Here is a 27,184-nt window from a genome sequence, read left to right on the forward strand (position 1 = left end):
TGGCAGGGGCGTCTCTGCTGCAGTAGGACCCAATTCCCTGCCCTCCGGGGCGGAGGAAGATTGGGGGTGATTTGGAAGGGGGGGCAGGGAGGGAACACAAGAATAGTTTCCAGATGCGCCAGGATGGGAGGAAATGTTTGTGCTGCGCTTGGGGTGGTTCAGGAAAAAGGCAGAAGCCTGGCGACTGGGCGCCTGGGGCTCCCGGACAGACACTCACAGGCGAGCCACCCTAGTGCCTGTGGGCCTGACCGCACCCCCGCTGACTGCCTCCCTCGCTCCTTGCCTGCGTCTCTCTTGGCAGGCATTCCCCCAGCTTCCCACCAGAGGGCAGCAGTGACCAAGCTGTCCACCAAGCTGGACCTTTTATTTTTAATTGGAGGATAATTGGTTTACAGTATTCTCTTGGTTTCTGCCATACATCAGTATGAATCAGTCATAGGTGTATATGTGTCCCCTCCCTCTTGACCCTCCCGCCCCATCCCACCCCGCTAGGTCGTCACAGAGCCCCAGTCTGAGCTCCTGAGTCAGACAGCAAGTTCCCACGGGCTGTCTGTCTGACATATGGCCGTGTGTGTGCTTCCATGCTGCCCTCTCCATTCGTCCACCCTCTGCTTCCCCCATCCCGTGTCCACAAGTCTGTTCTCTATGCCTGCGTCTCCACTGCTGCCCTGCACATGAGACTCACCAGCACCATCTTTCTAGCTTCAAGCAGGACTGTTTTAATCTGAAATCACCAGCTCTGCATTTTCTGGGGCCTCAGTTAGTAAAGAATCTGCCTACAATGCAGGAGACCCAGGTTCGATTCCTGAGTCAGGAAGGTCCCCTGGAGGAGGAAATGGCAACCCACTCTAGTATTCTTGCCTGGGAAATCTCATGGACAGAGGAGCCTGGCGGGCTACAGTCCACGGGGTCGCAGAGAGACTGAGCGTCTGAGCATAGTCTGCATTTTCTGACATAACCCTCCCTGCCCACCCAGCATTTTGCAGCTTTGGGGGTTAGAGACCCGGGATCTGGGGTTCCCTGGGCTGACACCTCTCTTCTAGGACACCTGCTGCCTGCTGATGCACTGAGCTAAGCCCAGGACAGGCTGGGATCCTCTCACCAACGGGCCTCCCTCCTCCGCTTCTGCCTGTGAAGCGCTGCCCTGGTCCCGAGGGTTCCGTGTGCCTGGTGGAGGCGCTGCCTTCTCAGGCCACCTCCAGAGGCCCCGGGAAGGCAGGGTGAACGGCAGGGTGTGAGCGCAGACCTTCTTTAGCTGTCCTCCCCCTGTGGATAAGGGACGAGGCTCAGACAGGAGCCATGCTTTTGTGCTGGGTGGAGGGCGCCTTGCCTTGTGTATGTGCTCAGCTGACTCTGTGCAACCGCATGGACTGTAGCCCTCTAGGCTCCTCTGTCCATGGGATTCTCCCAGACCAGAATACAGGAGTGGGCTGCTGTTTTCTCCTCCAGGGGATCTTCCCTGTCGTGGCCACATCCCAAACGACGGTGATCAAACCTGCGTCTTTCGTGTCTCCTGCATTGGCAGGCAGTTCCTTTACCACTGTGCCATCTGGGAAGGCCAGATATGGGGTGGGGGAAACCTATGAGTGAAACCATTAGGTGTCATTTCGAGGGCTCCAAAGAGCTCTGGTACCATAGTCCTTTATGTCTCAGCCCAGAAAAAAATTCAGCAAGAGGTAAAGTAAAAGATAAGAAGCAATTTATTAGGATAGGATGCTTGTGAGACAAGTGGGCAGGCGAGGGAATGCCATGCCCTGAGAACTTACCTGACTAGTTTTATAATTAAAGGAAAATTCAGGAAGAGGGAGAAGAACTTCTTTGTCTTTCTTGAGTTATTTAGTCCCTGAGTTGTGTCCAACTCTTTGTGACCCTATGGACTGTAGCCCACCAGGCTCCTCTGTCCGTGCGATTCTCCAGGCAAGAACACTAGAGTGGATTGCCATTTCCTTCTCGTGGAGACCTTCCTGGCCCAGGGATTGAACCCGTGTCTCCAGCAAGTCTGCTTTGCAGGCAGGCTCTTTACCACTGAACCACTGGAGCAGGAGAGTTTTCTTGTCCCTGCGTGGCCAAGCTAGGTCCACAAATTATTGATTTTAGTGTGTGCAGAGAGCATGTCCCGGGGTCACTGACTTACTGGGCTCACTGGGCAGATGTGGGTCTCATGACCATTGTTTTATTGTTTGGGGGCATGTCTCATGCTTCTGTTGCATGGTTTCATGCTAAGCAAGCCTGCTTTCTTGAGCAATCATTAACTTACAGGGATGTCCTATTTTTCTACTTACTTTCTTGAGTAATCATTAGCTTACAAGGTGTCCAATGTTTTTTTCTACTTACCGTCCCCTGGTGGGATTAACCAGTCTCCCACGTTGTCTCTTTACTCTGTCTGTATCACATCTGCGAAGCACCTCCTGCACCCGGCACAGAATTGAGCAGGGTTTGAGGCCACGGGAGGGAAGAGGGGCTGGAGAAGACTTTCCTTCTGCCTTCCCCCCACTGCACAGGGCCCCTCTGACCTCTCCCCACAAACACACCTGGAAACCTGCAGTGGTTGGGCCTTCAGGACCAGGCCTGAGTCCTGGAGATGTGAGCGCCTGCTGCCGCCTGTGCTGGACAAGCCTGGAGCTCCGGGTTCCCTGCAAGGTCTGGGTGGATGTGGGGTCAGAGGCAAGGGTCAGGGTGCAGTTTATCCTCGCCCTCCACGAGGATCTCAGAATCCTCCCTCCCCCATCTTCCCTGGGCCTGGGAAGGGAATCCAAGAGCAGGCTCCACCCCTCCCCCAGACCTGAGGCACAAATGGAAACAGTCTGGAAAGAGAAGGTGAGCTGCCCAAGGTCTGGGTCTGGGAACTCCCAGGTCTGTGCTCTGACCTCTACTCCACGAGGCTGTCTCAGCCTCAGTGTCTCTCTCAGGAAATACAGGGACTCGGGGATGCTAGGGTTCTGTCTCCAAGGAGGGCATTGGTGTGCGGTGTGGGCTGGGCTCTTTCTAAGCACAGGACTCAGAGGGAGGTGGTGGAGACGAGTCTGCAGGGAGGCTGGGAACCACCGCATGCTATCTCAGCTGCACATGTGTGCAAGTGTTTGTGTGTAAGAGTGTGTGTGTGAGCCTGTGTGTGTGTACTTGCTCACCATCTACATGTCCTCCATCGTCCTTGTGGGCTTCAAGACCACCTGTGTTTCCGGAGAAGAGACCAGGTACTGTCTTGCAGCAACAGCCTCAGTCTGTGATGAGAGGGTCCTTATTTTATTTTAATTTTTTTGCCACACTGTGTAGCATGAGGGATCTTAGTTTCACAACCAGGGATGGAACCCAGGCCTCCTGCTGTGGAAGCGGGGAGTCTTAGCCACTGGGCCTCCAGAGAAGCCCCTAGGGGGTCCTTAGAGATCAGCTGAGTGCCCCGTGGGACAGCCTGGCCCATGCATCCCCCTTCTAGCATGGATCTCGGAGTGCAGGGGCTGCTGGGCAGAATGTGCCTGGCAGAGGAACAAACAGAATCCGGGCTCCCTGTCAGCTGTGGCCTCTAGATATGCCCTCAGGCATGCGGGCAGCTGGCTGGGGCCGGGGCACCTCCTAGGGTCCAGTGGAAGGACGGTGGAGGAGAAGAGCGCAGAGAAAGGATAGGTCTCAGCACAGCCCAGGGGTTCCTAGAAAGGGTGAGAGGGACCCAGACTCTAGTTCTGCCTCTGCCACTTACCAGCTTTGTGACCTTAGGCAAGTCATTCCACCTCTCTAGTCTCGGTTTCCTCACCTGTAAAATGGGGAGTGAAAATAGATAAATTCTCCTTTCTGGGTTGCTGTGAAGATTAAATAAGAAGCAGCACTCAGCCCAGGGTGCCCAGTACACAGTGAGTGCATCATTAACATGCTGGCTCCCAGATCAAGGCTGCAGGGCGGCCCCACAGCAGCCCCATCTCACATTTATGGGACCCCTGTTGAGAGCATCCCACTTCTGAGGCTGAAGCTGATCCTGTATTTTAACTAAGCAAGCATCCTGTTAGACCAGAGCCCTAAGCATCCTGTACAGGCCCCACCTCCAGACCACTGGGCCCCGAGGCCAACGGGACTTGCCCTTATTGAAAGCCAGACCCCGCTGCCCGCCAACCCGAGACGCTGCCCTGGAAGGGCTGTGTGCCCTGAGGTGGACTCCGTCAACCCATTTCACAGATGAGTCTGAGGTCCAGAGGCCGAGCAGCCCATGAGATGTGACCAGGCTAAGAGGGCACTTCAGAGCCCATGCCCTGGGGAGCCTATGGCATGGGGACCCCTCACACAGGGCTGGCCCGGCTCCAAGCGCTGGGGCTGAGGCTGCTTTCCTCTGGGCAGCCTGATGGGGGCCTGTCGCGCAGGGACTCCTGCGTCAAGCACAGGGCTGGCACACACATCCACAATTAAGCCGAGTAAATATTTACAGCCATTATGACGATTGATCGCCTTCGATCCTGTGCTCGGCTGTGAGAGAGTCCTGCTTACTCATGCTTTCTTAAAACCAGCCTCTCCTCTCACACATCTTTAATAATTCAGCTCCTAATTGTCTCCGAACGCAAACCCGAAAATGCCAACTCAGGGCCTTCCTCCCCGCTCCGGTCCTCCTATGGCCCTCCCTCCTATGCCCGGGGGCCCCCTCACTCAGTTTCTGCTGCAGCCCCGGCCCCTGCTTGGCCTGTGATCACTTCAGGAGGGACCCGGGCCCGCTGGGTTCCGATGCTCCCTCGCTCTGACTGCGGTCCCACAGGGAGGGGCCCCTGGAGCAGCGAGATGCCCGGCTGAGAGGAGGCCGGAAACGGAAGGCGTGGCCAACGCCCCGCAGTCTCCGAGGAACGGGAGGGAGGGGGGAGGACACGCGGCATCTTGGGGTGACGGCGGAGGCCACCCTGCCTGGGTCCCTGGATGGGCCTCTGGCTTGGACTGGGGGCCGGGGGTGGAGCCTGATCACTGCTTCCGCGTCTCCTGGGTGCCCGGGATCTCGGGGCGTCTTGGCTGGTGGCGCTCTTTGGCGCCCTCTGGGGGCCATCTCCATAAGGGGAGACGGGCGGGGGCGCTGCAAAGCGTTATCAGGTGGCCTGTGCGGACTGCGTCCCAGCACTGCCTATCTGCGTGAGCAGGGGATACTAAAAGCCCCATTCTGGGCTTTCCTGGGGGTCCAGTGGTTAAGACTCTAAGCTTCCAATGCAGGGGACACAGGATCGATCCCTGGTCGGGAAACTAAGATCCCACATGCTGTGCAACGCAGCCAGAAAACTCCCCCACCACTCTGAGCCCCACTTCCCGTCTAACTCGAGCTCCAGCCAGGTTGACACAGAAGTGCTGGGAAGAGTTGCCCACCCCCTCAAGCAGAACGTCTTACGGGGCCAGGCCTGACTGGGGTGGACATCACAGCGGGGGGAGCAAGAAGGGACCCAGGGATGATGGTCTGTCCTAGGTCAGCACCCCGCTGCTGCCAGGTAACCAGAGGCCAGGGTCCCCCATCCCGGTGAGGTCTCTGGGTTGGTCCTGTGCAGACTTCCAGGACACCCTGCCCTCCAGTCCCAGGCCAGGCCGAGAGCACCCTGCAAGTCCTTTAGTTTGCCCACCAGGTGCTATCCTGAGCTCTGGAGACACAACACACAACAGGGAACTGGACAAGTCAAAATTCCTCTAGAGATTTTTTTGTCTTTTGTTTTTTAATTAATTTTGCTGTGCAAGGTCTTAGTTGCGGCATTCGAGATCTTTAGTTGTGTCATGCGAACTCTTAGCTGCAATATGTGGGATCTTAGTTCCCTGACCAGGGATTGAACCCATGTCCCCTGCATTGGGAGTGTGGAGTCTTTGCCACTGGACCACCAAGGAAGTCCCCCCACTAGAGTTTGTGTATATGTCTTAGTTGTGTCTGACTCCTTGTGACCCCATGGACTGTAGTCCACCAGGCTCCTATGTCCATGTCCTATTATCCCCAGGCAAGAATACTGGAGTGCATTGCCATTTCCATCTTCAGGGGATCTTCCCAACCCAGGGATCAAACCCGCATCTCCTGCATTGTGGGCAGATTCTTTACCAAGTCACCAGAAAGTCCCACAAAGATGGGATTTTAAAGTCAAGAGGCTGGACGGAAGTTGTCCAGGGTGAGCCAAGAATGAACACCAAGATTTAAGGGTCTCTGACTCCTGTGCCCACCCCCTGAGCTTGGCTCCTGGCATTTGCAGAAGGGATCAACTGTTTATTCTGTCCTGAAAAGCACTTATCTATGTTCCAGACCTTCATTTTGTTCTACCGCTGATCAAGACAAGGTGCCCAGCTGTTTACAGGCTTCTGGGTCTAGAGGTGGACCCATGACCTGGCCAGCCAGTCATGGGGGGAAAACGCCCCAGGGCAGGGCCAGCACCAGGCCCAGACTGAGGCAATGAGAGCCCTTCCCAGATCTTCTGACACTGAGTAGCCCCAGGTCTGGAACAGAGAAACTGACTTACAGGCCTGATGGCTTCTAGCAACCCCCTCGCCGCTCCCATCTGTGTGCAGAGGTGGCCACAGCAGACCAGAGCTAAGTGTAGGCATGGCGTCCTGAGAGCAGTGCCCAGGGTGACGAGCAATACCCAAGAAGCACAGAGATCCTGGTCCCAGAAAACAGGCCATGGGTAAACCCCATGCCCTGTCCACCCCCCATCCCTCACCTGCAGGGCTGGGTCCACATGCACTTGACAAGCAGATTTGGACACAGGCTCAGCATGTGAGAAAAACCAACGACATTAAAGAGAGGCATTAAGCTCAATGAAATGCATGCATGCTCAGTCATTCAGTCATGTCCGACTCTTTGTGACCCCATGGACTGTAGCCCGCCAGGCTCCTCTGTCCTTGGGATTCTTCAGGCAAGAATACTGGAATGTTGCCGTGCCCTCCTCCAGGGGATCTTCCGAACCCAGGGACTGAACCCGCATCACTTATGTCTCCTGCACTGCAGGTGGATTCTTTACCACTGAGCCACCTGGGGGGTTCTCAAGCTCAATGAAATAAAGACCCAAATCAGCAGAGTTACTAAGGCAAAAGAAAAGTAAACAACGGAATGAGTATCATTAATATCCTCAGAGACCCAAGAAGACGTTATCTGCATACAGAAGAATCAACAATCTTGGAAGTGAAACTATAATTGCTGAAACCTAGAAAATTTCATAGATGGGTTGAATAGCACAATGAACACCCTGAAAAGCAAGGCACTGTAGCCTTTTCAAGTGATATATACTAAAAAGTGAAGAGATTAAGATATGAAATATAAGATCATGAAAATATGAAACTAAATAAGATCATGGAAGAGAGTTCAATTCTCCAATTGAGAGTTCAATTTCCAGGAGTTCCAACTTTCACCTAAAAGGAGCTCCAGAAAGCAGGTATTGGCAGAACAGAGAGGAGGAATTATTAATAGAAAAATTCTGAGTGTCATTTCATTTAATCTTTTCAACAATGCAGTGAGGGCCCCAGAGGAGATGGGAAAGGGACTTTTCCATGGCCCCATAGCTAGGACTAGAATCTGCTCTGGGTCTGCCTGTCTCTAGATCTGGGCTCATGCTTAGACACGCTGGTTACTCGCTAGAAGCTTATATTGGGAGAACAGTTCCCCCAAGTGTGGACCACGGGATATTAATATGTGTTCCATGAAAAAGGGTTCTGTCGCAAATGCATTCAAGAAGCGCTAGGTGGAGGCGGTTTAACAAAGTGATGCGCTCTTTCTGTTTTGAAGGCGATATGGTGGCTAAGCACCCTGGCTGGCCTTGGAATCAGTCAGATGGGTTCTCAATACCTCTGTCTCTTCTGTGTGTGTGTGTGATGGTTGGGAAGACATTTTGTGCCACTACACTACCCCACTAACCCACCAGGCCTCACTTTTCCCATCTGTTAAATGGGAATCATAATTACATCCTTGAGATCCCTGGCTGTCTTTCAGGATTTAGGGGCCACAGGCAATGGTAGCTGTGGAACTGCTCCTAATGTGTAAGGTTGTACAAATATGACACGTCCTGTCTCCCATGAGTCCTGTCACTAAATCCTCCCTCTACTTGCCACATCAGGCCTTGATGGGCAGCTGTGCAGACTCCGTCTCCTACACAGTTTAGCAGTTTGGACTCCAGTGTCTGATCTCTTGGTAAACACGTGAGAGGTGAGAATAGGCCAGGATGCTGGCTTCAGGGAAACCTTGGGCAGCCCTGTGACCCGTTCCTGAGCCCTGGACATTGGGGTACAGCGGGATGCACCCAGAGATCATCCCGCCTGCTGCCGGGGGGCAGTGGGTTCTGTGTGCCCCCCGCACACCATCAAGCTTCTGCCAAATAGCATTATTTAATTGAAGCTAGTTGATTTACTGTACTATATAGGTTCAGTTCAGTTCAGTCGCTCAGTCGTGTCCGACTCTTTGTGACCCCATGAATTGCAGCACGCCAGGCCTCCCTGTCCATCACCAACTCCTGGAGTTTACTCAAACTCATGTCCATTGAGTTGGTGATGCCATCCAACCATCTCATCCTCTGTCATCCCCTTCTCCTCTTGCCCCCAATCCTTCCCAGCATCAGGGTCTTTTCCAGTGAGTCAGCTCTTCGCATCAGGTAGCCAAAGTACTGGAGTTTCAGCTTCAACATCAGTCCTTCCAATGAACACCCAGGACTGATCTCCTTTAGGATGGACTGGTTGGATCTCCTTGCAGTCCAAGGGACTCTCAAGAGTCTTTTCCAACACCACAGTTCAAAAGCATCAATTCTTCAGCGCTCAGCTTTCTTTATAGTCCAAATTTCACATTCATACATGACTACTGGAAAAACCATAGCCTTGACTAGACGGACCTTTGTTGGCAAAATAATGTCTCTGCTTTTTAATATGCTGTCTAGGTTGGTCATAACTTTCCTTCTAAGGAGTAAGCGTCTTTTAATTTCATGGCTGCAATCACCATCTGCAGTGATTTTGGAGCCCCAAAAAATAAAGTCAGCCACTGTTTCCCCATCTACTTGCCATGAAGTGATGAGACCGGATGCCATGATCTTAGTTTTCTGAATGTTGAGCTTTCAGCCAACTTTTTCACTCTCCTCTTTCACTTTCATCAAGAGGATCTTTAGTTCCTCTTCACTTTCTGCCATAAGGGTGGTATCATCTGCATATCTGAGGTTATTGATATTTCTCCTGGCAATGGTGATTCCAGCTTGTGCTTCTTCCAGCCCAGTATTTCTCATGATGTAATCTGCATAGAAGTTAAATAAGCAGCGTGACAATATATAGCCTTGATGTACTCCTTTTCCTATTTGGAACCAGTCTGTTGGTCCATGTCCAGTTCTAACTGTTGCTTCCTGACCTGCATACAGGTTTCTCAAGAGGCAGGTCAGGTGGGTCTGGTATTCCCATCTCTTGAAGAATTTTCCACAGTTTATTGTGATCCACACAGTCAAAGGCTTTGGCATAGTCAATAAAGCAGAAGTAGGTGTTTTTCTGGAACTCTCTTGCTTTTTCAATGATCCAACAGATGTTGGCAATTTGATCTCTGGTTCCTGTGCTTTTTCTAAAAGCAGCTTGAACATCTGGAAGTTTACGGTTCACATATTGCTGAAGCCTGGCTTGGAGGATTTTGAGCATTACTTTACTAGCGTGTGAGATGAGTGCAATTGTGCCGTAGTTTGAACATTCTTTGGCATTGCCTTTCTTTGGGATTGGAATGAAAACTGACCTTTTCCTGTCCTGTAGCCACTGCTGAGTTTTCCAAACTTGCTGACATATTGAGTGCAGCACTTTCACAGCATCATCTTTCAGGATTTGAAATAGCTCAACTGGAATTCCATCACCTCCACTAGCTTTGTTCATAGTGAAGCTTCCTAAGGCCCACTTGACTTCACATTCCAGGATGTCTGGCTCTAGGTGAGTGATCACACCATCGTGATAATCTGGGCCGTGAAGATCTTATTTGTACAGTTTTTCTGTGTATTCTTGCCACTTCTTCTTAATATCTTCTGCTTCTGTTAGGTCCATACCATTTCTGTCCTTTATTGTGCCTCTCTTTGCATGAAATGTTCCCTTGGTATCTCTAATTTTCTTGAAGAGATCTCTAGTCTTTCCCATTCTATTGTTTTCCTCTATTTCTTTGCATTGATCGCTGAGGAAGGCTTTCTTATCTCTCCTGGCTACTCTTTGGAACTCTGCATTCAGATGGGAATATCTTTCCTTTTCCCCTTTGCTTTTCACTTCTCTTCTTTTCACAGCTATTTGTAAGGCCTCCTCAGACAGCCATTTTGTTTTTTTGCATTCCTTTTTCTTGAGGATGGTCTTGATCCCTGTCTCCTGTACAATGTCATGAACCTCCGTCCATAGTTCGTCAGGCATTCTGTCTATCAGATCTAGTCCCTTAAATCTATTTCTCACTTCCACTGTATGATCATAAGGGATTTGATTTAGGTCATATGTGAATGGTCTAGTGACCATTTTCTAAATGGTCCCTAAAGTTCCCCACTTTCTTCAATTTAAGTCTGAATTTGGCAACAAGGAGTTCATGATCCAAGCCACAGTCAGCTCCCGGTCTTGTTTTTGCTGACTGTATAGAGCTTCTCCATCTTTGGCTGCAAAGAATATAATCAATCTGATTTTGGTGTTGGCCATCTGGTGATGTCCATGTGTAGAGTCTTCTCCTGTGTTGTTGGAAGAGGGTGTTTGCTATGACCAATGCGTTGTCTTGGCAAAACTGTATCAGTCTTTGCCCTGCTTCATTCTGTACTACAAAGCCAAATTTGCCTGCTACTTCAGGTGTCTCTTGACTTCCTACTTTTGCATTCCAGTCCCCTATAATGAAAAGGACATCTTTTTTGGGTGTTAGTTCTAAAAGGTCTTGTAGGTCTTCCTAGAACCGTTCAACTTCAGCTTCTTCAGCATTACTGGTCGGGGCATAGACTTGGATTACTGTGATATTGAATGCTTTGCCTTGGAAACGAACAGAGATCATTCTGTTGTTTTTAAGATTGCATCCAAGTACTGCATTTCGGACTCTTTTGTTGACTATGATGGCTACTCCATTTCTTCTAAGGGATTCCTGCCCACAGTAGTAGATATAATGGTCATCTGAGCTAAATTCACCCATTCCAGTCCATCTTAGTTCGCTGATTCCTAGAATGTTGACATTCACTCTTGCCATCTCCTGTTTGACCACTTCCAATTTGCCTTGATCCATGAACCTAACATTCCATGTTCCTATGCAATATTGCTCTTTACAGCATTGGACCTTGCTTCCATCACTGGTCACATCCACAACTGGGTGTTGTTTTTGCTTTGGCTCCATCCCTTCATTCTTTCTGGAGTTAGTTCTCCACTGATCTCCAGGAGCATATTGGGCACCTACCGAGCTGGGGAGTTTATCTTTCAGTGTCCTATCTTTTTGCCTTTTCATACTGTTCATGGGGTTCTCAAGGCAAGAATACTGAAGTGGTTTGCATTCCCTTCTCCAGTGGACCACATTCTGTCAGACCTCTCCACCATGACCCAACCGTCCTGGGTGGCCCCACACAGCATGGCTTAGTTTCATTGAGTTAGACAAGGCTGTGGTCCTGTGATCAGATTGGCTAGTTTTCTGTGATTGTGGTTGCCGTCTGTCTGCCCTCTGATACCCTCTCTCAGCACCTACTGTCTTACTTGGGATTCTCTTACCTTGGACGTGGGGTATCTCTTCACGGCTGCTCCAGCAAAGCACAGCCGCTGCTCCTTACCTTGGACATGGGGTAGCTCCTCTGGCCACCACTCCTGACCTCAAATGTGGGATAGCTCTTCTCGGCCCCCCCACCCCAACCTTGGACGTGGGGGAGCTCCTCTCAGCCACTCCCACGCCACACAGTTTATTATATAAGTTACAGGTGTATAATATAGAGATTCACAATTTTTAAAGGTTATACTTCATTTGGGCTTTCCAGGTGGTGCTAGTGGTAAAGAACCTGCCTGCCAGCACAGGAGATGTAAGAGATGTGGGTTGAATCCCTGGGTCAGGAAGATTCCCCTGGAGGAGGAAATGGCAATCCACTCCAGTGTTCTTGCCTGGAAAACCCCAGAGACAGAGGAGCTACAGTCCATGGGGTCGCAAAGAGTCGGACACGACTGAGTGACTGACGCTTTCATTTTAAGAGTGATAGCACATGCTGCAGTGGTTACTATAACGGAAATAAACCAAAACACACCAGACGCTGCATTGCCCTAGAAATGAAGCCCTGTCCCAGTTCAGGCTTGACCTTGGGCCCCTGCGGCCCTGCCTCCCTGGGCCGTGCTCCCTCTGATCATGATACCAGCTCACCTTCAGTCCCACACACCGCCCACCCTTCTGCCCCAAGCTTCATAGCCTGGCCCATCTCCCCGAAGCCTCCACACACCCTTCCTGGCCTTTAGACGTTTCCCATCCAAGCTCCCTATGGGAAACCTGGTCTGGACCTTGCGTCCAAGCTGGGAGCTCCTCTGACGTATTTCTCCCATCACAGTCCTTACTTCTCTATCATAACTGTTTCACTGTCTGTCTGCCCTCGAGAATGTCAGCTCCTTGAGGCCAGTGGCAGTGTCTGCCAGACACAAAGTAGAAAATAAAATACGTGTTGAATGTGTAATGCGTGAGTGAACCTAGGCCTCTTCTATTCTGAACTCTTGTGACTCTCCAGATTGAAGGAAGAATCTAGACCATTTTTCCTCCTCTGGTCCTTGACCTGTCCTCTGTGAGGGCCTCACAAGTGTCCATTCTCATGGACTTGCCTGGTGGGCCAGTGGTTAAGACTCTGCGCTTCCAGGGCAGGGGGCACATGTTCAGTCCCTGGTCAGGGAACTCAGATCTCGAATACGGTGCAGTGTGGTCCAAAAAAATTAATTAATAAATAAAATAGAAACAAGTGCCCGCCCTCAGCCAGTCCAGCACTCTGAGAAGAGTTGGGTATTTCCAGGGACGTTCTCAGAGCACCTGTTCAGGTTAGAATTTTGATGCTTTTGACAGTGGGTAGGGGAAGTGTGCAGCCTGTGTTGTTTGCAGTTGTGACTGGGGATGCTAATAGGGATGTTGAGGATGGCATGCTATTACGTACGTCAGTTCCTGGGGCTTCCCAGTAGCACTAGTGGTAAAGAACCTGATGTAGGAGCCACAAGCGTCATCAGTTCGATCCCTGGGTTGGGAAGACCCCCTGGAGGAGGGCACGGTAACCCACGCCAGTATTCTTGCCTGGAGAATCCCAGAGAGAGAGGAGCCTGGCGGGCTATAGTCCATGGGTCCACAGCGAGTCGAACACAACTGAAATGGCTTAGCATGCACGTGTCAGTGCCTAGAATACGGGCACTCAACAGATGAAGATGCTGCTATTACAACGATTACCCAGTTCCCTCCCTCCACTGGGCTCGGGGAGGGGGATGGACAGGCTGGAGACAAAGGTGGGACTCAGATCCTGGACTTCCAGCCCCGGCACCCTCTCTGGAGCTCTGGCATCTCCCCTGCTGTTTTCCATCCCAAGGTTTGGATTCCCAAGTCATTCATCTGTATCCAGCTGACCAGGGCATGTGTAATAACATACCTCCCCGAGCTGCCAGAGGCCACCACAGAAGCCGAGTAAGCAGCGTGCCGGGTGGAAATTCCCCAGGACACCCTTGGGCCCTTGGCTCGAGTTCAGACAAAGAAATACTTTCGTCCAGACATCTTTACAGATCAGCAACAAAGCTGTGATTTGAGAGCACTTAGCCGCGTTGTCATAAAACACGAGGATTGATGGCCCCCTGTGACTGGGGCGAATGCCAGGGGGAACAGGCAGACTCCGAGCTGGCCAACGATGCTTCCTGGGCACCTCTTGCATGCAGAGACTCAGCCCTGATTCAGCGCTGCACTAAAATACCGCGGCACTGGCCAGCATGTCCATAGAGCCCCTCACTGCTCAGCACGCTCTCGCATGCATGGATGCACCTGAGTCTCATGACCGCATACAAGGGGGTGTCCCTCGGATTAAAGAATGTTTTCCCCACTTTGGAGGTGAGGACCTGAGGCCCAGGGAGGTGGAGAGCAGCAAGACGTAGGCTGCACAGCCCCGGAACTCCTGACTCACCATCACGCTGTCCTCTTGCCAACACAGAGGCGGGAGAGCCGAGGTCCGCCGAGAACTAGAAATGGACCCAGCGAAACTCACAAATCAACATGGTGGGCGCTACATAAACTCCAAGGGTTTCAAGGCTTCCCTGGGGATCCAGTGGCTGAGACTCCACGCTCCCAATGCAGGGTCCTGGGTTCAGTCCCTGGTCAGGGAACTAGCTCCCACATACTGCAAGTGAGACCAGGGGCAGCCAAGTAAATTCATTCTTTTTTTTTTTTTAAGACGTTAAATTTTTAACAGCCAAAACAAACAAACAAGCAAAAGCAAAAAGCAAAACAAAACCAAACCTCTAAGGGTCTGAAGTGAAGTTGCTGAGAACTACGCCTGCCCTTATCTGGTCCTGTCATTTTGGAACTGGTTGGTTCCCCTGGGATGGAGCTGGGTAAGGTTAAGAAAAGACACAAGAAGAGGTGAGAAGTCCTCCACCTGAGGGAGAGAACAGGAATTCTCCATCACAGTGGACAGTGGACATGCTCTTAGGGGTCCTAAGAGCATGATGCCCTTAAGCATTCCATCACTCATTCAGTGTTACTAGATTCTGAAACCCCTGGGGCAACAGACGGGGATTTGGATAAGTCTTGCACAGGGATGGAAGCATGAAGAGAGATCCTCTCCTTCTGACCAAGGGGGGATCAAGCAGGTCAATGAGCAATCAAAAGACTGTTTTCCCTTCAAGTAGGCAGTGAGGGTTCCCCCAGCATGGTGACACTGGAGATGTGCGCACTTGGTCGGGTTGCTCAGTTCTTGCATGCTTTCCAAGTCTTTCCAGACCATGAGAGCCATGGAACTTGAACTGCTTAACTAAGCTACATGAAGTTCTTTCCTTCCAGAGACCACTGGCCTTGATTCTGGCCAAGATGCTGAGAGATCCCAGAGACTCCTCTGATGGGCAAAGACACTTCTAGAAGCTGGTTCCACGATGGGGAACTTCATCTCTTTAGTACTCCTTGTGTAACGTGTCTAAATGAAAAACTCTCTTGGGTTTAAGCTCTGAATGTCTTAATCTGCCTTAATGTCTTAATCCTTCATTTTGAGGGACATTATTTTTTGGGGCGTATATAATTATAGATTGGCCTATTATTCCTCCTAGAGTACTTTGGGAAAAAAGTACTTTGGAATTCCACTGTATTCTGGCTTCTGTGGTTTTTGTTGCAAAATCTGCCGTCGTTTGTACTCATTCTTCCCCACCCACTGGATGTCCTTTTTCATCTGGATGCCTTTAAAGTTTTCTCTCTACTGTTGGTTTTCAGCAGTTTGACCATGACATGCCTAACTGTGGTTTTCTTTGTATTTATTCTGCCTGGGTTTTGTTGACCTTGTTGAAAGGGTGGTGTGATAGCTTTCATCAGTTTGGGGAAATTTTCTGCCATTATTTCTTCAGATTTTAATTCTGTCCCTTTTTCTCTCTCCTCTTATTTTGGGACTCTGCTTATACATTTGTTAGTCTTTTTCAACTTTGTCCTTTGCCCACATCTTCCTTATATTCTTTCCAGTTTTTTTCCCATTCATTTTTAGTTCAGTCACGTTTACTCTAATCATTGTTACAGTTGTATTTAATCCATCATTTTACTACTTGTTTCTAAGTGACACTTTTTTATTCTCTTACTCCTTTACTGCCACCTGGCGTGGAAAACAAATTTCTTTTAGTGTACCATTTAAATTCCTCTGTTGATTTTCGAAACTATTTGAGTTACTTGCTTAGTGGATCTTCTAGGGATTACAGTATACGTTTTAATTTATCACAGTTTACCTCAGAGTAATATTAAATTAGTTTCAATAAAATGTAAAAACTTTCCTCCAATGTTTTCTTTTTCTCTCTTCTTTTTTTATCATCACATAATGTTATATCCATATATTGTTATAAGCCAGAACATACAGTGTTGTAATTATTGGTTTATGCAAACTTATATCTTTTAAAGAACTTAAGAGTAGAAATTTTTAAAAATATATTTATACAATATTTTAAATTTATGCACATAATTACTATTTCTGGCACACTTTGTTTCCTTCTGTGGATTTGAATTATTTTCTTTCAATGTGAAGGACTTTCTTATGTATTTCTCATTAGGCAGTTCTCATAGTAATGAATCCTCTTCGTTTATCTGCGAAAGTCTTTATCTCCATTTTTGAAAGTTGAAAAGTGAAAGTCGCTCAGTCGTGTCTGACTCTTTGCAACCCCATGGACTGTAGTTTGCCAGGCTCCTTTGTCCATGGAATTCTCCGGGCAAGAATGCTGGAATGGGTAGCCAGCCGTTCCCTTCTCTATGGGATCTTCCCCACCCAGGGATCAAATCCTGGTCTCCTGCATTGCAGGCAGATTCCTTACCATCTGACCCACCAGGAAAGCCCTTTTGAAGGGTAGTTTTTGCTGAATGAAGAATTCTTGGATGGTAATTTATGTTTTCTTTCAGCACCTTAACTATGTCATTCCACTGCTTTCCAGCCCCCATTTTTAAAAAGCTTATTTTGTGTCAGGGTAGTAGACACAACTTAGCAACTGAACAACAACAATAGCCAATTAACAATGTGGTGATAGTTTCAGGTGAACAATGAAGGGATTCAGCCATACATACACATGTATCCATTCTCCCCCAAACTCCTGTCCCACCCAAGTAGGTAACACTGAGCAGAGTTCCCTGTGCTATATGGTAGGTCATTGCTGGTTATTCATTTGAAGTGTAGCAGTGTGTACATGTTCATCCCAAACTCCCTAACTATCCCTTCCTCCCAGCCTCCATAATTTTGATGGGAAATCAGCTTAAACTCATATTGTCATCTGTATATGATGTGTCCATTTTCTCTTGCTGCTTCTGAGATTTTTTCTTTGTACTCCATTTGACAATGATGTGTATAGGTGCGAATATCTTCATGAGTATATTTTGGATTATTTGCGCTTCTTGGATCCATAGATTTATGTTTTCTGTTAAACTGGGGAACTTCAGGCTGTTATTTCTCCAACTATTTTTTTCTGCTCCTTTCTCCAATTCTTCTGGGACTCTCATCACACATATGTTGGTATGTTTAATATTTGTCCACAAGTATCTGAGACTCTTCATTTTTCTTTATGTTCTTTTGTTTTAGTAATTCCTATTCATATGTCTTCAATGTTACTGATTGTTCTGCCAGGTCAAATCTGCTAGTGAACCCCTCTAATGAATTTTAAATTTCAGTTACTTGACTTTTAATTCTCCAGAATTTCCATCTGGTTCTTTTATATTTTCTTTCACTTTATTGAGATTCTCCATCCAGTAAGTCATCAGTCATATTTTCCTTCAATTTTTAAAATAGGGTTTCCTTACATTCTTTGAATATATTTTAATAACTACTTTGAAGTCTTTGTCTGCTAAATCTGGCATCCTATGATGCTCAGAGACAGTTTCTTCCTCTTTTTTATCATGTTATTTATTTATCTTTGACCGTGCTGGGTCTCCATTACTACAGGGGCGTTTCTCTAATTGAGGCGAGCAGGGGCTGCTCTCTAGTTGCGGTGCTCGGGCTTCTCGTTGCAGAACATGGGCTCTAGGGCACTTGGACTTCAGTAGTTGTGACACTTGCGTTCAGTAGTTGCGGATTCCAGGCTCAAGAGCTGTGGCGCATGGGCTTAGCTGCTCCGTGGCATGTGGGATCCTCCTAGATCAAGGATCAAACCCATGTCTCCTGGATTGGCAGATGGATTCTTTACCACTGAGCCACCAGGGAAGCCCAGAGACGGTTACTTTTGCCTGTTTTGGTTTTTTCCCCCTGAATGTGAGCTGTATTTTCTTGTTTCCTGGTACGACTTTTCACTTTCTGTTGAATACTGAGCCATGTGCAGCTGTTTAGCAGATGGGATCGGCTTCTATGGGTCCCCTGTGTTGTCAGGGTTGGAGGCAGTGAGAGGCAGATGTGGATTCCAATTTCTTCTCACCTTCACTTCATGTCCAGTTTTGTTTTTTTTTTTTTCCCTGTCTTCTGGAGCTGCTGACATACAGCAACTTCAAGCATAGTCAGAGGGACCGCCTTCCATAGACTTCTTCCTCAGCTGCCACTGTTGTGTAAGGACTCATTCTTATAATTAACCCCTTATTCCATATCACTGATGGTGGCTCTGCTTCCCTTACCAAACCCTAACTGACACGAGATCCCAATTCTCTGTTAAAATTTAAACTTCATCTTTTCATTCATCTCATCCATTTCTTTTTCCATTTATAAAAATATTAATTACAGTTATTTTGAAGTTCTTATCTGCTAACCCTGGGCCTCTCAGGTGGCATGAGTGGTAAAAAAAAAAAAAACAAAACCCACCTGCCAACGAAGGAGATGTAAGGAGCGTGGGTTTGATCACTGGGTTGGGAGGATCCCCTGGAGAGGGCATAGCAACCCACTCCAGGATTCTTGCCTGGAGAATCCCATGGACAGAGGAGCCTGGTGGGCTGCAGCCCCTGGGGTCGCAGGGTCAGACGTGACTGAAGCAGCTGAGCGCTCACGCACATCTGCTAACCCCAGCATCTGGGTCACCTCTGCGTTCTGTTTCTGTTAACTCCATGATCGGCCACCTTTTCCTTCTTATGTTTAGCAATCTTTCATTGCAGGGCGAACACTGTAAATGAGATGCTGTGGATCCTCTGGATTAGTTTCTCTTCCCGTAAAGCGTGTTAAGCTTTGTGTTGGCAGGCAGTTAAATTCCTAGCAAATCACACTAACTCTGTCAAAGCTTACTTTTTGGCTTTGTTGAGGCAGGTCTGTTTCAGCTTTTCTCCTTATTTATAGAGTGTAGCTGTTTTCTTAAGGTACGGTCTTAATTCTGAAGTGTGGCTTTCGTGATCTCAAAGGAAAGCACAGGGTTTCACCAGTGTCCTCCCTTTTGGCTGGGTGTGAACCTCAGTATTTCCTTGGAGCTGTGTGACCTCTGAAATCTCTGATCAGCAATCAGGCTTCCCAGCAGCTATTTTTGGCAAGTCCTCTTGAAGTTCCCTGTTCGTGCACAACCTGAACTAAGGACCAGGGGACAGTTTCATATAGATTTTGGGGGCTGATCCTTCACTGTGGCTTCTTCCTTTCCAGATCCCTGCCCTCCTTAAATCACGGCCACTTAAGCATTTCTGAACTCTGATTTCTTTTTCCTCTACCCAGTGTGACCACCAGTGCTGGGAGGTTTTACTGCACTTTTTCAGCATTTTGGAAAAACATGATCAGATGAAATGAATGTGGGAATCATTTAAAGTGATTCTGTCTCTCAAGGACCATTATCCTGTGTTAATTGCTGTCCAATGCCCGCATAGAGTTGTTTTACATTTTTTTCCCAGTTGTTTTCCGTGGTAAGAGAGAGCTGATGCCAGCTATTCCATTATGATTGGGACTTCCTTTTCTGCTCTCAAGGGAGTTGAGTGATATAGTGGCATTTGTATGGTTAAAAACACAGACGTATTCAAGCTCACCCATATTCCTCCTTGGCCTCTGAGCATCATTAGGATGTGCAATAAATCCTTTTTCTGTAATAACAATAGAAGCTACAGCCCTCAAATGGGCAAAGGACACTGTTCTAAGTGTTTTACATGTACTTATTTTACCCTCAACACTCACTTGATATAGATATCACCATTCCCACTTATGGTTGCAGGAACTGAATCAAATTGAGGCTAAGTTACTTGCCTAAGATCACATGGCTAATAAGTGGAGAAGCCACGATTTGAACCGATGCAGCCTGACTTTGAACTATGGTGCTGAAGATGACTCTTGAGAGTCTCTTGGACAGTAAGGAGATCAAACCAGTCCATCCTAAAGGAAATCAACCGTGAGCATTCATTGGAAGGACTGATGCTGAAGCTGAAGCTCCAATACTTTGGCCACCTGATGTTGCAACTAAGACCCAGTCAAATAAATAAGTAAATAAAAAAATAAAATATTAAAAAAAAGAAGAAGAAGAAGCCGATTCCTTTGCAAAAGGAATCGGCACCATCCACAGGGTGAGGGCTCAATAAATACTTACATCATTGACTTATCTAAGCCCCACCCATGGAGAGGCCTATCAGTAGGGGTCGATGAGACACAATCTGAAGCCTTTTTAAAACTCTGCATTGGAGGAAATTGATTCTCTTTATTTAATATCTCTTTACTCAGCAGGCAGATGGGTAAGACCTTGGACCTTGGGCCTAGGTACCGTAAACAGGTTTTTGTGCAGACAATGTTGTTTGTTTGCCTCAATGTACTCCTTACCTTCTCCCTGTTTAGAAAGGGCTACTCACTGTCTTAAGGCTTCTGCAGCAGTCTTTGCTACACTGGTGTTCTCACTCCTCTTGCTAGCAACTGGTTTAGGGATGGCATGTGAAACAAATCCAGCCAATGAAACATGAGGGATTGTCCCTGCTATAAATAAGAGACATAGGAAGAGATGGTCCCTTCTTATTTTCCAGGATATGCCAGGGTGTGATGTCTGGAACTGTGCATCCATCTTGTGATCATGAGGTCAGTCTACTGTGAATAAGACAGACACTCTGTGGCTTGCAGTGTAGGTAGATACAAGAAACCAGATCTTTAAAGGTACTGTTGAATCTGAACTGACTGTCCCTGGAGCCAGCCTCCTACTGGACTTCCCGTACGTGACATGATAGAGTTCCTTGTGGTTTAAGCTAATGAATGGAGGTTTTCTGTTACCTGTGGCCATAAATCTCTCACATTTCATCTGAAGTTGGGCTGGGACAGAGATTATGTGAATAGGTTCTGTGTGGTCCCATGGGTCTGTTCGATTGGAGGGCTTGGGCAATGAAATAAGGCAATACTGGACCCCTTTCTGTCACTCCCTAGGTGGTCCTGGCTCTGAGAAAGCAGCTCCTTCAAGAACAAGGTCCCTCATGTGTGGCTCAGAATGCTTTCACATCCATCAGCTTGTCAGATGCTCACAGCTCACAGTGTGACAGGCGGGTAAATGTCACTAAGTGACCCCATCTTGCAAGAAGGAAAGGAAGGCTCGGAGAGGTGTAATGCCTTGGCCAAGTCTGCCGACAGGTCAGGGTTGCAAATAGGGACTTGGCCCTGGTTCACATGACCAGCCTCAGCCGAATGTAGAGACTAACAAGGGGGAGGAGGCCAGGAAAGTCACCTCTGTAGATAGGACATTAGGCTGAGACCCAAAGAATGACTAGGGTGGGTGAAGAGGAGGAGGAGGGCGGGCACTATGGCTGAGGGAAGCCCGCACAGCGACCTGGGGAGGGAGAGGCCTGGCAGCTGAGGGCATGGGTGGGGTCCTGTGAGCAGAGGAGAGGTGGAGGAGCCTGACCGTGCGGGTCTAGAGGGATAAGGTGCTGCTGGGTTACAATCGCTGGCTCTGAGAACTTCCCTGGTGGTTCGATGGTTGAGAATCTGCCTTCACATGCAGGAACGCGGGTCTGATCCCTGGCTGGGGAACTAAGATTCCCAGAAGGCTGTACACTGTGGCTAGGACCCAATGCAGCCAAATAAACAAATTTTTTTTTTTTTTTAAATCACAGGCTGTGGAGCTGACTGCTTGGATTCAAATCCTAACACTGTGGTTTATCAGCTGTGTGCCCTTCAACAAAGCATTAACCACTCTGTGCTTTAATGTCTTGTCAAGAGATCGGAATCTGTGAGGAATAAGGGAGACTGATCTGTGAGCTATACTGAAGCACCTCGTAATAGTGAGTGCTCAGAAGATGCCAGCAGCTCTCATGGGGCTTGTTAGGGATTTTGATCTTTGGTCTGTGAGTCATGGAGAATTCAATCATCAGGACCATCTTGGTCGCAAGGGACAGCAACCCAGCTCACATCGGTTTAAGCAACAATAGGGGGATTTATCGGCTCCTCTCACTGGAATAAATAGGTTTGGATGTGCCATCAGGGACAGCTGGATCCAGGCACACAACACCGTCAATGGGACTCAATCTCCTTCTCTCCACCCTTGGCTCTATTTTCTCATGAAGGGGCTACATTCTCAGGGTTGCTGTCCTCACGTGGTGGCAGGCTGGCCAACTATCTGTCATAGTAAGAGACAGAGCTTCTCTCTTGTCCCAGGGCCAGTCCCATGGAGGTCTCTCATCACCCTGGCCCCTGTGGTGCCCATCCCTGGGCCAGTCGCACGGCACTTAAGCAGAATTATGGAGTTGGAAAGAAGAGTCATTGCCGATGGACCAGTCATGTCCCCAAACCTCTGAATTTCTGGCCTGAGGCCAGGAGCTTCCTACACTGGCCAGAAATCAGGGTGCTGCTACCAAATCAGACGGAGAAATATGGAGCAGGTTGAGTCAGAGAGTCACTGAGGTTTCAAGCAAGAGAAGGACCTGATGTTCACCTTGAGATGATCACTCTGGCTGCTGGACGGAGACAGGAGGACGGGGGGAGGTGGGGGGGGCTTGCAGGGCGGTGTCGGGGGTCCAGGAGGAGCAGAGATGGAGGAGAAGGAGGCCGCTGCCTGCGCTGAGTGACAGACAGGAGTGGGGCAGGGGTGGGGACAGGCAGAACCCAGTCTAAGAGCCAGGGTTTGGGCCTGAGCAGCCGTGACAGCCTCAAGCCGTCAGCTTGAGGAGGGACTTGTTTGGGGTGAGACTGCGTGATCAGCTTTGGCTGCACTGCATTTCAGGAGCCCTGGGACATCACAGGGAGGAATCTTAGAGGCATTTCTTTGGCTGTGGAATTCCACTCCTGGGCATTCTCGTTCGGCTGTTATGAAATATGAGAAGGATGACTAAATTGCATGGTGCCCGTTCTGCCCAATAGAATGTCCTAGAACCAAGGAAGGCCTGCCGTCCAGGGAGTTGGGACAGGAACAACTTGCTGGGCTGTTTGCAGGAAATGGGTCTCTTAAACAGCATGTGTCCGTCCCAATTTCTCCCTTAAGAGCTGAAAGACCTCTCGAAATCCTTGGGCAGCTAGGTGGTCAGGAACAGTAAGCAGGCAGCACCCAGTGAACGCTGGCCAAGCTGACAGGGTCTGCACTCACAGGAGTGGGCAGGGCAGCTGGTGAGAAAAGAGGACCAGGATCATGGGAAGTGTGGGGGCTGACAGCCAGCACGCAGCACGGAAGGGGTGGCCCAGGCAGCAGAGGCCTTGGGGCTCAAAGGAGACGGCGCTCATGCCGGGGGTTAGTGCAGGGCTCCAGGGTGGCTTCCTGGTGGTAGAACTGGTGTGGCATCAAAAATATTCCAGGCACCTACTGTACAGCACAGGGAACCCTGCTTAATGTCACGTGGCAGCCTGGATAGGAGGGGAGTTTGAGGGAGAATGGATGCATGTATATGTATGGCTGAGTCCCTTTGCTGTCCAGCGGAAACTTTCGCAACATTGTTAATTGGCTATACTCCAAATTAGAAGTTAAAAAAATATTCCAAGCCAAAGGAAGACTATGACCTCAGGTGCGAGGTGCAAGCCTAGGTTTAGAGGGTACCCCACCCAGCCCCAAGGCAGCTGGGTCTCTGAAACATTCTAAATTAGATCAGTCCTCCTGGGGCCTCCCATACCACCTGCAAGGTCTCTAGTGAGGGTTCAGCCATCCCCACCTCGCCCGCCTTCCCCCGTCTCCTGAGGAAGAGCCAGCAGCCCCTGGAGTCCGACCTCTGCGGCCACCCTCAGCCCCCTGCCCTGCAGAGATTTCTGTGTCTGCACTCCTCCCCTGAGCCTGGCCCTCCCCTAAAGCAGAGAGCGGGCATCAGGCAGCACAGCCAACACCCAACTTGCTTCCTGCCCCCTGAGGCCTTTAGGGGGTGAGGAGGGGTGAATGAGTGCCAGGGCAAATGCCCCCCTGGGAGGGGAGCCAGAGGCAGCTGGAAAAGGCCAGGCCTGGCCTGGCCCTTCATGGGTGTGGCGAGGATGTACGGGACTTGGAGGGTTGTCTGCCAGCTCCCCCTCCGGGTCCTGGGCAAGTGGGCTGTGAGAGTGCGGCCAGTGCAGCCTCAGTGGGCCCGGGTCGGTCCCCAAGCTGGCAGGCCCCAGGCTCGTGAGCGAGCAGGGCAGCCAGCTTCCCATCCATTAGGCCCCTGGCCTGGGCTGCTAATGCCAAGCAAGCGGACATTCTCCTCTCAGCCCTGGTACCCACTTAGGCGTCGTTAATATTTTACGCTGCATAGCCAGGGATCGATGTCTGGTTTCTAGCTCGGTGTTTATGGGTAGTCACTGAAGCTGTCATGGGGGAGGTGTTTGGGAGCACCAGGGGAAACTGAGGCAAGAAGCAGAGTTGGGGCAGCTCAGGAGGAACCCCACTCACCCCAAGATGGTTGCTCTCTTCTCTGCCCCCTGCCCTCCATCTATCTTAGGTCTGGCACCCTGCTCGGAGAACATGGGCCATCAGAGCCTATGACAGATGCCAGTCCTTGTATTATTCAATTCTTTACAAGCCCCTGTAGGGTCTGGATCATCACCACCACCACCCCTTTTATGAATGCATGTGAGAGTGCTTAGTCACTCAGTCAACTCTTTGCCACCCCATGGACTGTAGCCTGCCAGGCTCCTCTGACCATGGAATGCTCCAGGCAAGAATATTGGAGTGGGTTGCCATTTCCTTCTCCAGGAGACCTCTCCCACCTAGGGACTGAACCCACATCTCCTACATTGCAGGCGTTTTCTTCACTGTCTGAGCCACCACGGAAACCCCTTTTATGGATGAGGAATAGGCTTGAGGAGGTTTCATGCCGCTGGGCTCTTAACCAGGCTATTGAGTGAGGACTGGCAAACTAGCTGGGAAACAGGCTAGACTTTGCTCAGCACTGAAGTGTGTAAATTAGATGGCAGAAGGCTTTTTAACCTTTCTAGACTATTACACATAAGCAACTCGTGGGTTCCAACAGAACCACTTAGACCTCTTGCTTTTGGTCAGTGGAGACTCACCACATGCCCACTTAAGTGGAGTTAAACGCTGCGGATTTACAGTTCTTTAAAAATATCTCCAATAACTCAGTCTTTTACCCACGTGTGTTAAACAGTGAGGTTGAACTGCACAGAGAGAAAAGAGAGACGCCAGGCCTTTCTCTGCGTCAGCTTCCACCGGAAGCAGTGCCCTGTCCCAGGACAACATCTGCTCTGGAACTCAGCAGGCCTGGGGTGCACCTGTATCCCCTTCCATAATCCACCCTCTAGGTCTCAGTGTTTCCACCTGTAAAGTGGGAGAAGAGGAATGCCCATTGGGGGAGCCCGTAAGGATTACAAGTGAACCTAAAGGCTCGGCTCGCCTGCAGCTCCAGCAGGGCCCTCGGCTGTGCCCGCGGCGGTTTTCCGCCACGCCACATCCCTCTGCACTTGGGGCGCAGTACACGCTCAGTATTTGTTGAATGGAAGAGCAGGTAGCAGGGCTCCCTAAGTGGAAGCCGCTATTGTTCAAGCGTTAGGGCCAAACAGGGTTTACTTTCCCGGGCGTGGTCCGGGGCTGGATTTCCCACTGCACTAAGAAACCCGAGAACAGGAGAACTTACTGTTCACAGCAGCCCACCGCGGCCGCGCTCCGAGTCCTGGGTCGGTGAGCGCACCGCGCCCTCAGCGCCCGCCGGAGGGCAGCAGAGAGTCACGGCTTCGGCCCCCAAGTCCCGGAGTTTGGGGCTAGGAGGATTCCGGGCTCCGCCCTGCCACGCCCCCACCTCTCCCCTTTCTTTCTCCTTCCTTGCGCGGCTTTCCTTTCCCACTCTGTGTCCCCGGGCAGGAAGAAAGCGATACACAAACGATTTAGCACTCCCTCTAACTGCCCGCATGTAGCACTTGACATCCGCTCGGCTCTTTCCCACAGCCGGAAAGGCAGGCACCAGCCCCTCTTTGTGGACGAGGAGGAGGAGGCTGCAAGTCCCTGACTCGACCAAGGTCACGCAGCAAAGTCAGGACTTGAACTCAGCTTCGTAGACTCTAATGCCAAAGCCCAACTCCCTCCTAAAGCCTCGAGCGCATGAACTCGAGAACTTTGGGTACCAACTTTTCCATTTTTTTGCACGGAAGCCAGACCAGGGCCAAGTTCAATCTCCGGCCGTGGACTGATGGTTGTGGGAAATACCCTGGGGCGAGAGGGCTTCCCGGCTTCTCCGAAGGCCAGCTGTGTCCTGGCCCGCCGGGCGAAGAGCGGCGGTGGCCAGGCTCCGCGCCCCTCCATCGGGGCCCCGACTCCCCCGGGGGTGGCGCTGCGGCTCCCTTCCGGCCCCGGCCTCCTCCCCTGCCACACGGCCCCACCCCGCACGAGCGAGTCTGTAAAACCGCGGACCGCTCGGCCACGCGGGGCCTGGCTGGGTAGCGCTGGCTCTGCGCCAGGCACCGTCTGCGGGCTGGCCCGTGCGGGGCGGGGCCACCTCCCTCCGCCCCTTCCCGGTCTGGCGCGCGCGGTGTGTGTGGCGGGGTGGGAGGGGGGGCCTGCAGGGGACTCCTCCCCTGGTGGTCGCCGCGCCTAGGCCAATGAGCGCGCGGGGATCCGCGATGGAGGCTGGGGCGACCGGGAGCGCCGGGGACCCCCGCCGCCGCCGCCGCGCCCCCGTGCCCCGGAGCCCTTGGGTCTGGAGAGGGGCCGAAGGAGGCGCGGCGCCCGCTCTGGGCATGGAGGCGCCTCTGGCCAGAGCGGGCCACGCGAGCTGCGCTCTGCGCCGCCGCCGCGCCTCGAAGTTTGCCGGCTGACTCGGAAAGTTGCGCTCCGGCTCTGTCGCCGCTCCGCATCCGACCTCCGGGCCGGCCCCAGCTCGCCGCCGCCGCCGCCGCCGCCCTCCGCGGGGCCCCGGCCCCGCCGCCGCCCGCAGCCCCGCCTGCCGGGGGCATGTGAGCCGCGGTCTCCCCTAGAGGCCGGGCGGGCTGCACCGGCCCCGGTGCCTCCGGAGGCAGCGTGAGGGCGAGGGGCACGCCCCGGCCCCAGGCAGCAGGGGCCGCCATGGGCATCCAGGGCATGGAGCTGTGCGCCATGGCCGTGGTGGTACTGCTGTTCATCGCCGTCCTCAAGCAGTTCGGCATCCTGGAGCCCATGTCCATGGAAGGTAACGCGTGGCCTCCCGCCCCTTGGCGGCCCTGCGCCGGGGGCCGGCGGTCAGAGGGGAGAGAGCAGCACTTGCGCTCCGGGGTGCGGGTGCCCAGGTCCACCCGGCGAGGGGCGGCCCTCGGGGACGCTGTGCTCTGCGGCCCTGCCCGCCTCGGCCACCGCCCCCTCCTGGCTCCGGAGGGCT

The 27,184-nt window shown here is 50.9% G+C and overlaps 1 protein-coding gene and 1 long non-coding RNA gene across 6 annotated transcripts in view; one reads left to right on the forward strand and one right to left on the reverse strand.

The window, feature by feature from the left end:
- The window catches only part of KCNIP3 (potassium voltage-gated channel interacting protein 3), a 91,677-nt gene that overhangs the window by 35,127 nt on the left and 29,366 nt on the right, over positions 1-27,184 (forward strand). Inside the window, exon 1 of one of the 4 annotated variants that reach the window (XM_043467779.1) lies at positions 26,542-26,998. The exons of 2 other annotated variants lie outside the window; for them this stretch is intronic. In XM_043467779.1, the coding sequence (XP_043323714.1) occupies positions 26,896-26,998 (103 nt within the window). In that variant the 5' untranslated portion in view covers positions 26,542-26,895. Of the gene's footprint in view, positions 1-26,541; positions 26,999-27,184 lie in introns of those variants that run through there. One more of the 4 variants, XM_043467780.1, reaches the window with a different exon arrangement.
- Positions 1,964-4,926, reverse strand: LOC122441353. 2 transcript variants are annotated; one of them, XR_006269338.1, is made up of 4 exons: positions 4,627-4,926; positions 3,695-3,748; positions 2,532-3,221; positions 1,964-2,408 (listed from the first exon to the last, which is right to left on the reverse strand). It is a non-coding gene; the product is annotated as an uncharacterized LOC122441353 (long non-coding RNA). The 2 variants fall into 2 exon arrangements; XR_006269339.1 differs by having other exon boundaries at positions 2,018-2,071; positions 2,335-2,408; positions 2,532-4,926.

Source organism: Cervus canadensis, chromosome 5 (assembly GCF_019320065.1).
Source record: "Cervus canadensis isolate Bull #8, Minnesota chromosome 5, ASM1932006v1, whole genome shotgun sequence".
Taxonomy (NCBI): domain Eukaryota; kingdom Metazoa; phylum Chordata; class Mammalia; order Artiodactyla; family Cervidae; genus Cervus; species Cervus canadensis.